Here is an 11,645-nt window from a genome sequence, read left to right as displayed (position 1 = left end):
TCCGGGACCCGGCCCCGACCCGCCGGCTCGGCAGGAAGCGGAAGCGCCGCGGGGCCCGCCCGCCGCGCAGGCGCCGCGCCGCCATGTTGTCCCGGCGCGGGGCGCTCCGCCGCCATGTTGGCGGCGCGGGGGCCGTCAGCCCCGCCGTGACGACGCGGGGCAGCGGGGGCGGCCGCCGCCATCTTTGCTGGGCGCCACCGCCCGGGGCCGCGCCGCCGCCGCCGCCGCCGCCGCCGCGCAGGGTCCGCCCGCGGCGCGGTGCTGCCCGCCCGAGCGCATCAGGCCCGGGGCCGTGGTCCCGCAGCGGGCGCGGGGACAGGGAGGGGGGCGCCACCGGCCCCGCACGCACACGCCCAGCCGCTCCGCCGCCACCCGGCTCCTCGCCCGGGAGGCGCGGCCACAGCCCCGACACTTGCCGAGTCACCGCCGGGCGGCCGCGGGGCGGGGCCGGCCGCTGGCTGGCGCGGGAGGGCCGGGCCGCCGGGCGGGGCCTGCGCCGCACCAGGACCAGTCGGCAGCTCCTGCATCCCGCGCTCCGAGCATCCTCCGGGCGGGGGCCGGCAGCGCGGCGCCTCCGCAGCGGGCTCCGCATCCCGCCTGCCCCGGCCTCAGCTGGGCCATGGCGGAGATCACCAGCGTCCACCCGGGCTTCGGTGAGTGGGGCCGGGCCGCGCCGCGGGCCCCTTCTTCCCACCCGGCAGCGCCCGCCGCACCCCGAGGCCGGGCCCCGCTCGTTGCGCGGAGCCCCGCAGGCCCGCTCCGGCCTCCTCCGCGGCGGCCGCCCGCAGCAGGGGCGGTGCCAGCGCTCGGCCCCGGAGCAGCCGCGGGCCCGGCGGGTGGGGAGCGGGGCCCGCGGGGAGCAGGTGCGCGGCCCCCGCCGCATGACGTGATGTCTGTGCCGGGCCGCGCCGCGCCCCGGCCTTTGTTCGCACCTCCCCGGGGGCCGGGGCGGCTGCGGCACCGGCGGCACGGCGAGGCGGGGCCTGCCGGGGGGCTGCGGGCGGTGGCGGCGGCGGGAGGGGCCGGGGCGGCGGCCGCCGCGCAGCGGGGCGGGGGACGAAGGCGGGCCGGGAGCCCCGCGGTGGGGACTGACGGCCATGGCGCGGCCGCCCGAGGGGGTACGCGCGGGGCCTGGGGTGCTGTAGCGCGGAGGGTGCCAGGGCCCGGTGCTGCAGCGCTGTGGGGCTCTGGGGGTTGGGTTTTCCAGCCCTGAAGGTTCCAAGTGCTGCCTCTTTCTGTCCTGCAGCAATCCACTGACCTTCCCCTCGCGCCGTAAGGCCCCGTAGTAAAAGCGCAGCCGCTCCGTTGCCTCTGAATTCGGAAGCAGTGAATAGTAATTCTCCATGTTGTAGCGTTTCTCTTACTTACCTTTGGCATCCTCTGCTTCCTGGCATCCAAGAGCCACGTGCTGTCATCATGGAACCACTGGCCACCATTAGGGTGTAATTCACAGCCATCCCTTTTAAAAGGAAGTTTTTCCATTCTTTTTCGTTCAATCACGCCATAATTCCATCTCCCCCAAAGGTGGGCTCAGCATCGCATCCGAACAGAGCTCTCTTCTGCCCAGCTTGAATTCAAGACTGGTTCTGCTCTTTCAAAGAGGCGGCGGTGCCATTGAAACGGACGTTGTGCAGAGCAAAGTGCTTTGAAAGCTGCAAACTCGTAGCTACAATCGGGTTTAGGCAGCTTTACACAGCGTAGTTTTCAACTGGAAGGAATTAGAGAGACCGGCCTAATGGAATGATGAGCTAAGGAGGAGTTTCCAGCCAGGAAAAGAGGGGTGCCAGGAGCAGCACAGGGCAGGGAACCACTCGTTTCAGAGAGGGAACATTAAACCATAACGGTTTGGGGGAGGGTTTTTATTAATCTTACAACTTCTTCTTGCTTTAGGCTGTACTTGCAGTGGGTCTGAGCCACATTTGGCTGTGAAGTCAGTGACCATTGCAAACCCCTGCCAGTGCCAGGCTGGGAAGGGTTCTCTCTTGCCAAAAGTGGCTTTGCCATTTGTGCAGAAAGGAGGCATTTTCTCTGGGAAACCAGTTTTATTCCTGAGCCTGTTGGATGCTCAAGGGTCGAATCCGTCTGATCTTCACCTCAATAGTGACGTGGGGAGAACACACACTACACATGAAGGTGCTCTCTGAGCAAGAAGGATGATGTGGGCAGATTAGTTTCTCCTGTTCATGGTGCAGGATGAAGACAGGAAAATGAGAGCTTGGCTTTAGCACCCGCTCAGTTTAGCTGTTTCAGATGATACGTCTGTGAAGAAGGAGCTATAGGGCAAGAGGGACGTTTTGGTTGCTCGCTTCCAAAGCAAACCAGCAATTGCTTCAATGGTTATTAAAGCAGTAACACAAGAAGTTACAAGAAGAGCCTGACTTTACCTTCCCCATAACCTCCCACCAAGAAACTAAGGCAGCAAAACGAGCTCTCCCTTCTCTTCCCTTGTAAGACTGAACAACCCCCCCTCTTTCGCCATCTCCTTGTCTTCCCTTTGCTCTCCCTTCTTCATCTACTCCAACTTTGTAACCATCTTGGTGGCCCTTGACTGGAATTCCTTGAGGGTGTCACTACAACGTGCTGGGGAGCTCTGCACTACTGGTTTCATTCTGTGTCGTGGTAATACTTCTCCTAAGTCAACTGCTATAAATAGAAAATAACGGTTGCTAAAAATGAACGTGGTGCTTTTTTATTCTGGCTTGTCGTGACTGAAGGATCAGAGAATCCCAGCCTGGGTTGGGTTGAAGGGACCTTAAAGCTCATCCAGCTCCAACCCCTGCCACGGGCAGGGACACCTTCCACTAGAGCAGGTTGCTCCAAGCCCCTGTGTCCAACCTGGCCTTGAACACTGCCAGGGATGGGGCAGCCACAGCTTCTCTGGGCACCCTGTGCCAGCGCCTCAGCACCCTCACAGGGAAGAGCTTCTGCCTTATCTCCAACCTGAACTTGCCCTGTTTCAGTTTGAACCCATCACCCCTTGTCCTATCGCTCCAGTCCCTGATGAAGGTCCCTCTCCAGCATCCTTGTAGCCCCCTTCAGACCCTGGAAGCTGCTCTGAGGTCTCCACGCAGCTTCTCTTCTCCAGGCTGAGCATCCCCAATGTTCTCAGCCTGGCTCCCATGGGAGCTGCTCCAGCCCCTGCTCATCCTCGTGGCCTCCTCTGGACTTGCTCCAACAGCTCCATGTCCTTGTGCTGGGGCCACCAGAGCTGCACCCAGTGCTGCAGGGGGGTCTCACAGAGCAGAGCAGCGGGGCAGGATCCCCCCATGACCTGCTGCTCACACTGCTGTTGCTGCAGCCCCACACACGGGGCAGTTCCAGGCTCAAGCTCACACTGAAGCAGCTCATGTTCAGTTTCTCATCGACCAACACCCCCAAATCCTTCTCAGGCTGCTCAGAATCACTTCTGTGCCCAAGCTGTGTGCGTGCCTGGGGCTGCCCGACCCAGGGGCAGGACCTTGCGCTCTGTTCAACTCTCTGAGCTTGGCACTGGCCATCTCTCAAGCGTGTGAAGGTCCCACTGGATCCCATCCCTTCCCTCCAGCGTATCCACCGCGCCACCGAGCTCAGCATCCTCACTGAGAACATGCTTGATCCAAATCAAACTAAACCCAAATACTGGGGTTTCTCTCCGCTCTTTTTGGCCATTGGATTTCCACATGGAAACCTCGGCCTTGGATCTGCCATGGGGTTAGGACAAAACCATCACCCAGTTCAGGCCACAGTGATTAGGTCATGAGGAATACCCCCAGGGCCAATATTGGTTACCCCATTCCTGCTGGATAACCTTTCTGAACAGGGCATTAAAACCCCCAGAGGCTCCCTGCAAAGCCGGAGCCATCCTCCTGTGGAGGTGCTGGGCAGGGGGGACGCTGGAGCAATCAGTTGTTTGACATTCTCAACACATGAAACCCAGGTCAGGCCGTAGGAGTGTAAAATGTTTCCCATGAGGGGAAAGAGAAGTTAAAGGATCATATTTTATTCTGGGGAAGCCTTGATACCAAGAGGATGGAATTAAGACCAGCACAATGGTACTGGGTAGATCTCCATCCAGATGTGCTTGGCTCCGTGGGGGCACAAGCTGGTTCCTGACTGCCTTGTGTTCTCTGCAGATGTCTCTCCAGTGGTGGCAGGCCTCATTGGTGCTACTGTCCTCGTGGTTTCTGTCTCAGTAACAGTTTTTGTGTGGACATGCTGTCACCAGCAAGCAGAAAAGAAGCACAAAACCCCCCCGTATAAGTTCATTCACATGTTGAAAGGCATCAGCATCTATCCGGAGACCTTGAGCAACAAGAAGAAAATCAACCGGATCCGGAGAGACAAGAATGGCACTCCCAAGGAGGCCGGAAGGGGAAACCTCTTGGTGGATGCTGCTGAATCTGGTTTAATAGGCTCTGAGAAAGCTCCAGACGGGCCAAACGCAGCCCCTCACGTCGACCAGCTCCCAATAAAAGTCGATTATGGAGATGAACTAAGTCCAGATCAAAGCCTCACTCCGGGGGGAAGCAAAACCTCCTCCCCATCTTCTCCAGGGGACGATGTCACGTTGGGTGAACTGACTTTCTCAGTGGACTACAACTTCCCTAAGAAAGCTCTGGTAGTTACTATCCAGGAGGCTCACGGGCTGCCGGTGATGGATGAGCATACCCAGAGCTCTGACCCTTACATCAAGATGACAATTCTTCCAGACAAAAGGCATCGAGTGAAGACTCGTGTGCTTCGCAAGACACTGGAGCCAGTGTTTGATGAAACCTTCACCTTCTATGGGATCCCGTACAGCCAGCTCCAGGATCTGGTGCTTCACTTCCTCGTGTTGAGCTTCGACCGCTTTTCTCGAGACGATGTGATCGGAGAGGTCATGGTGCCCCTTGCAGGGGTGGATCCGAGCACTGGCAAGGTCCATCTCACCAGGGAGATCCTCAAAAGGAACATACAAGTAAGTGGCTTCAGGGAGTGTGACCCAAGCCTCCTTGCATTGTAGTTGATCCCAGCTCTTTTGTTCCGGGAGCCTCTGTGGTCTGATAGGCAGGAATACTGCAAATCCTTAGCCATGAAACCCGGTTTTCCACAGATCATATGATGGGTATTAGATGGCTCTTGCAGTCAGGCAGCTCTCTGCTCTGTGGTTGTGGTGATTTGATAAGGCACAGTCACTGTTCAGGCACAGAAATGGTGAATAACTGATGCCAAGCAAAAAGGCCAAGTCCCGTCTCCACCTCACAGAGCTGCTGTGGTAAGAGGACGTTCATCTGCAGAGCCAAACCAAGAGCAGCTCAACAGAACCAGAGTTGTGGCCATTGCTTTTCTTCCCCGAGGTTCTTGGGGTGCTTTATATTTGAGCACAACAAGTGGCCCCTTTAGGTTCTTTTCATGGTATTCTTTTTGGTGCATTGAGCATATCTCTTAAGAGATTCACCCAAGGGGAAAGGTCACACTAAACAAGAGGAGATTTAATAGGGGGTGCAAGGTCTTTACCATTTACCTTTTGTCGGGTGTGAAACCTGGAAGCCCTGAGGCAAAGCAGCCTTCTCCAAACCTGGAACACAGAATTGCATCTAACCCCCAGGAAATGATTGCATTGAGCCGAGCCAGCAGAGGTGCATCCCCTCCTTAGCATCCCCCCGGTTCCTGACGGTGGAAGAGTGCAAATTGCTTTGAAGTAACTGCACTAAATTCAACCCAAATTTCCCTCCCAGGGCCAGGAACTTGCTCATGTGTTTCTTCTCCATCAGGAATTTTACAGGAGCAGCAATAGCCTTTGTTCCTTGCATTGGAAGCACTGGCTTAACCCCCCCAGCAACTGCTCAAGTCAAAAGAACCCACCAGGATGATAACGAACACTGACGTTTACACAGCCAGGTTTTCCCCACAACGCAGGCTGAAAGAACAGCTTCACCTCTTGGGGGATCAGAGCATTTAGTGTGACAGTTACTGTGGTGCTTCCCCAATTCCTGCATTTGGGAATGCCCCCCTGCCCCGCTCTGCCAGGTTAACAGCACCAGGCTGGGTACTGAGAGTCGAAGCCCTCTGGTTGAGCTGTTGCACTAGTGCTGCTGTTACTGCCACACGACTTCATACCCATTGCTAATCCTGTTTGCCTGCAGAGCAAATAAACTTCATCTAATTGAGTATCAGGGAAAGGTAATGAAGAGCATCTGGGAACCCAAAGTAATGAACTTACTAGTCCGTTACTCTTGGAAAGAGTAACTTGCACACAGCAAGTTCAGCTGAGTAGATCTGGAGTTACCTTTTCATCTTCATCCCGGCCCTTTGCAGGCTAAAGCAGTGGTGGAGCTGCCAAAACACGCCTAAAGAACTCGAGTGACCTTCTGCCAGAGGTTCCTTCTGCCTGAGGCACTTGCACCTCATTTTCCAACTGTTCAGGCACTTAGCACAGGGAAAGGGAATGTTGGTGCCCACGTTTCTGAGACCAACTTGTCCTTTCTGTTTCTCTTCCACAGAAATGCATCAGCAGAGGGGAGCTGCAGGTCTCCTTGTCTTACCAGCCCGTGGCTCAGAGAATGACTGTCGTGGTGCTGAAAGCCAGGCATTTGCCAAAGATGGACATCACTGGCCTCTCAGGTAGAAGCTATTATCCCCACCTCGGAATGTCCCAAGTTCACTCTGAGCTCTTCTCCCCTGCTTTGTTTGCTCCCCTTTCCTCCCACTGTTCCTAAGGGCACTGGCTCCCCAGGAGTGATCCATCATCCCCAAGAGATGGGTACACAAAGATCAAACCCTTCCTACTGCGAGACCAACAGTTGCATCCTTCTGGCAGCAGCTTGTTTCCCAAATCCAGCAGATCTCCATGTTGCTTTCGGGCAGATCATGGATGCTCTGTGCCTCCATGCATGGGCAGATCATGGGTGCTCTGTGCAGATCTCGGGTGCTCTGTGTCTCTGTGTCTCACTCCTCATTGCCCATAGCAGCATTTCTCCACAGCACAACTGCTGCTCACTGCATCTACCTGCCCTCCTGCCCCTAGAAGAGGAGGGTAAAAGAGAGCTGGCATGAAAAAGAGGGGTGATAGGCTCAGAACATTCATATGCTTTCCCTGTGTGTCCTCCAACTACAGGATGAAGCTCTCAGTAACCCTTCTGCTCCCTGCTGAACAGTGCAAGGCTGACATCATTGCTGTCTAGGATCTCCATAGTGTGCAGAAGCTGCTCATTCCAGCTGGACAAAACAAGAGTCAGCCAGTGGCAGCTGGGAAGTGACTCCCAGCCTGAAGCCTTGAGTTACATGGAGAAACAAAGCTCTGTGTGCCTCGGGCTTCATTTTAACCCTGGACAGAAAGAGCAGATCAAAGCGGGGCTGAGGGAAATGGGAGGGTTTGGCTTGAACTTTCTTCTTTTTCAGTACCTTCAGTTTTCCAGCTGTGAATTCTTAAACCCATTTGGACACTTTCATGGGTTATTCTCTGAAACAGAGGAGAAATAGTTGTTGTTAGAGATGAGCGTTGCCCAGCCCAGCACTGAGCTCACCAGCAAGCTCCCACCACCATTTCCATGCCACTTGCTGCCCCCCAGCCCCACGTCCTATTGAAGCTCCTCCAGAACTCCCACCACTAACCTTTGCAAGGAGGGAACCCACCACAATACTGGAGCGAGCAGCCGAAATCCACACCATTTCCTTGAGCTGGGTCAAGTCCAACAAGCTGAACCCTCCCTGCTCCTGCCGGGAGCACCCCGGGGCTGTGTTATTGGTTTCTTTCTCTGTGTCCTCCAGCAGATCCCTACGTGAAGGTGAACGTTTACTACGGCAGAAAGCGCATCGCGAAGAAGAAGACTCACGTGAAGAAGTGCACTTTGAACCCCGTCTTCAATGAATCCTTCATTTACGACATCCCCGTGGATCTGCTTCCCGACATCAGCATCGAGTTCCTGGTCATCGACTTCGACCGCACCACCAAGAACGAGGTGGTGGGCAGGCTGATCCTGGGCGCGCACAGCGTCACCGCGGCCGGCGTGGAGCACTGGCGCGAGGTGTGTGACAACCCCAGGAAGCCCATTGCCAAGTGGCACAGCCTGAGCGAGTACTAGAGGTTGTAGGGCAGCCTTAACCCTTGTTTTAGCTGTAGGACTAAACCTCGGTAAAGCAGCAGCAGCTGATGGGGTTCTCTAGTGATGTGATTTTTTGCAGGGCACTCAGATCCTAAAGAGCAGTGGATGAAAACCCAGAAACACAGATATATATAACAGTGTACTCACGCTATTGCATGCCTAATACAAACTGAACTTAGTATTAACTACCAATATCAAGTTGCAGATTTTAATACAATTAATTCTCTGTCACTATGGAAGTTGTGTTTGTGCCGAACTGTCTTTGCTGGTATTCACCAAGATTGGCCTGTCTTTAGTAGGCTTCTCCCAAAGTTTAACCTCTAGTTTCTTGTTAGTTTGCCTGCCCATTGGTTCTTGCAGTTCTGTTCTTTGCTGGTTTGGGAGCACCAACCACAGTTCCATGTAAAGGTGGTTTAGAATTCTGCACTAGCTAAAGGGAAACCACAGGGAAATGGCACTTTCCTTCAGGGAAGAAAATTCTCTTGTCAGGTCCTGGAACTCTTGCCACTGCCACGTACTTCTTGTGGGGCTCTGAGGGCCCAGAGCAGAGGTTTCCATCTACAATTCACACCCCACCAAAGTGATCACTTTGCTTTTGCCACGTGGAAGTTGCAGGGACACGATCCCCCAGCCCATCAGAACGCTCTATTTAACCCTGGCAGTGCTCAAGGCCAGGTTGGACAGAGCCTTGGGTGACATGGTCTAGTGTGAGGTGTCCCTGCCCATGGCAGGGGGTTGGAACTGGATGACCTGAAGGTCCTTTCCAAGCCAAACCATTGTGTGAAGGGCCCGAGATAACCAAACACAAAGTGACGTGTCAGTGATGGGTCAGGAAACTCCTGCTGATTCTTTTAAACGTGGGATTCCACACGCTCAGTTCTGTTACAACAGCCTAATGCAGCTGAGACAGGAAAACGGGGTTTGGGGGAAAGAAGCCCAAAGCTTCCCTTCATTCAGCTTGGAGTCAGTTTGCCTTAGAGGTGATGTGTAGCCAGCTCCAGAAGGGAGTTAACACAGGGCAAAGCCTGGTTCAAGGCAGCTCGAGTTGGTTGTTCAGTTGTGAGGCTTCCCATAGGTTCCCATCACCTCGGAGGTGTGAAGACCTGGAGCACTCAGGCTCTTCACCCCAACGGGTCAGGAGTTCTGAACAGAAGTTCAGCAAGTTCCACAAATCCCAGCTTGGAAGTGGCTGCATTAGATCTGGTGTTAAACACACCGAGACACGAGACAGCAGCATCCTGGCAAGTCACTTCCTTTGGCTTCTTAGCACCTTCAAGCCAGGAAAGACAGAAGGGTGATGAGTGGCAGCAGGTACTTGATTGTAGCCATTGGTGGTAAACTGAGCAGAACTAGAACCAGGCTGGAGGAATTACAACTACTTCTGCCCTCTGCAATGGAATCTGAAGCAGAAGTCAGCTCGCAAAGAGCCTTTCAGTTGGCCTTTAGTTGCTTCCAGGCAGCCAGTCTGTTCTGTGCCCTGGGGAATGTCCATAATGGATTCTAACGATGACATTTGAAGCTCATTTCGCTACTCGCAGGCCTTGACTCCTGAATTTTAGAGCCCTGTTGGAAAAATGATCCTTCCCCCCTTCCTACTAATGAAGGTAGAACGATGAAGCGAGTCTGGCTGGGGTCCCTCTGCAGCCACACGTGAAGCAGCAGGGGGAGGGCTCCTCATGCACAAGCAGCACGTTGGGAGCTGGCAATACGTTGGCATCTCTTCCTTCTTTTTGGAAAGCTGGATTTTCTCACTCATTGGAACTTCCTTCCAGGCAGAGCCTCTGCAGCAGCAGACATTGCACATTCCTGCTGGATTGATCCTAAACAAGGATTTCTGCCTGAGGTTGTAGATTGTGTCTTTAATGCTTTTCTAGCTCATGCTCTTCTGGTGGCTCAGAGCCACAGCCCGAGTCTCCCGGGGACACGGGGGTAGCTCTAGTTCAATCCTAGTTTTTGCACTAAGCGATTGTGTTGCTGCAGTTTAGCGACTGCCAGGACTTTTCCTGGGAACATGCTTTCCAGCACCGCTCCAGCCATCGGGATGAGGAGGCACCAGCACCACCCGCGACGCTCCCTCCTTCCCCTCCGGTGTGAAAAGCATGCTTCAGCCTAGAGGATCTCCTTAACATTCCTTTAGTTGCAAAGGAAAAGCTGAACTTCTTGGCAAGGAAACACGCTCAGGGTACATAGACGTAGGCTCTCGGGCAGGTAGGAGCAGCTCCAACCCTCTATGGAACAATAGGAAACTGAAGATGTGCAGATATCTATATTTTTAAAGCATCAAGTAGACAGGAAGTGACAGGAACTCACTGTACATCCCCCGCTGTGGTTGGTCTTTACCTTCTCGTGTCTCCTCGTGTCAAATTAACTTGGAAACTTACAACTTTGTGTGAAAAAAAGGAAAATAAAAGGAAAAAAAACCTAACTGGACATGTGTGAATGTGCATCATGTGTGAGCTGATCCATGCGTGAGCTAATCCATGTGTGAGCTGATCCATGCCGTGAGCTGATCCATCCGTAAGCTGATCCATGCCGTGAGCTGGTCCATGTGTGAGCTGCTCCATGCGTGAGCTGATCCATGCCGTGAGCTGATCCCTGTGTGAGCTGCTCCATGCGTGAGCTGATCCATGCGTGAGCTGGTCCATGCTGTAACACAAGCTTGTCTGTTGGATTTGTTAACGCACACGGAGCGTGCAAATAAAACTGGAATCACTTTAGCTGCTGCCTGTGCCATGATTGATGGAGGCAACACGGATGGGACTAGAGCTGGAAGGGCTCAAGGCCAGGTTGGACACAGGGGCTTGGAGCAACCTGCTCCAGTGGAAGGTGTCCCTGCCTGTGGCAGGGGGTTGGAGCTGGAGGAGCTTTGAGGTCCCTTCAACCCAAACTCTTCTCTGATTCTATGAATTTAAGCATTGGTTCCATTGGTTTCTGCTCTGACAATTCCCAGGCCAAGCACACACAAAGTAAAACTCCAAGAACTAAAGGAACAGGACACAATCCCAGCAAATGAAGTCTCACACTGCTACTGAAGTGTTGGCACATCCAAAACCTCTCCGTGATCCACACGGCATTACCATTTGGTGTGATTTGGCATGAATGGCTATTCATTAACTCAGCTGCAGCTCAGTGAAAAAGAGGACATGGCATGAGCAGGAGCAGCAGCAGATTGGCTCTAACAGTTGGAATTCAGAGGCAGGCCTGGAGCCCTGGAAAAGGGGATGCTCCGGGTGCTGGGCAGGAGGCTCCGGCCTCTCCCGAGCAGGGATCTGGCTCCTGGGACTTGTTCCCTGCAGCTCCCGGCTCAGAACATTGCCCGGCACAAAGCCCCGGCTTCAGTAATGCCGGATCCTGCAGAGCCCGGCGCTGCTCTCCCCTCCCCTGGCAGCTCCCATGTACCACAGGTGGTTTAGCTTTCTCTTTAGGTGTCTCAAAATGAGCTTCAGCTCTCAGCTTAAGGAACCAGAGAGTTTCAGGCCAAGCTTTACAAAATGATGCCTCATATCCCAGGAGAAGGGATGTGGCCAGTGCTGCAGCTCTTGGGACTGAGACAGGCATCTGGCCTGGCTCAGCACCAGTGTG

The 11,645-nt window shown here is 54.5% G+C and overlaps 1 protein-coding gene across 2 annotated transcripts; it reads left to right on the top strand.

Moving 5' to 3' along the window:
- The first annotated feature begins 40 nt into the window (after nt 1-40).
- Nucleotides 41-10,780, top strand: SYT11 (synaptotagmin 11). 2 transcript variants are annotated; one of them, XM_030474222.2, is made up of 4 exons: nt 41-653; nt 4,113-4,936; nt 6,462-6,582; nt 7,732-10,780. In XM_030474222.2, the coding sequence occupies exons 1-4, from the start codon at nt 620-622 to the stop codon at nt 8,040-8,042; spliced, it is 1,290 nt and encodes a 429-aa protein (XP_030330082.1). In that variant the 5' UTR covers nt 41-619; the 3' UTR covers nt 8,043-10,780. The 2 variants fall into 2 exon arrangements, with proteins under 2 accessions (XP_030330082.1, XP_030330081.1); XM_030474221.2 differs by having other exon boundaries at nt 6,462-6,585.
- The last annotated feature ends 865 nt before the right edge of the window (nt 10,781-11,645 follow it).

This window comes from Strigops habroptila, chromosome 22 (genome assembly GCF_004027225.2).
Source record: "Strigops habroptila isolate Jane chromosome 22, bStrHab1.2.pri, whole genome shotgun sequence".
NCBI lineage: Eukaryota > Metazoa > Chordata > Aves > Psittaciformes > Psittacidae > Strigops > Strigops habroptila.
The sequence above is the reverse complement of the archived record's forward strand: the minus strand, read 5'-3'. Positions and strand labels throughout refer to the sequence as shown.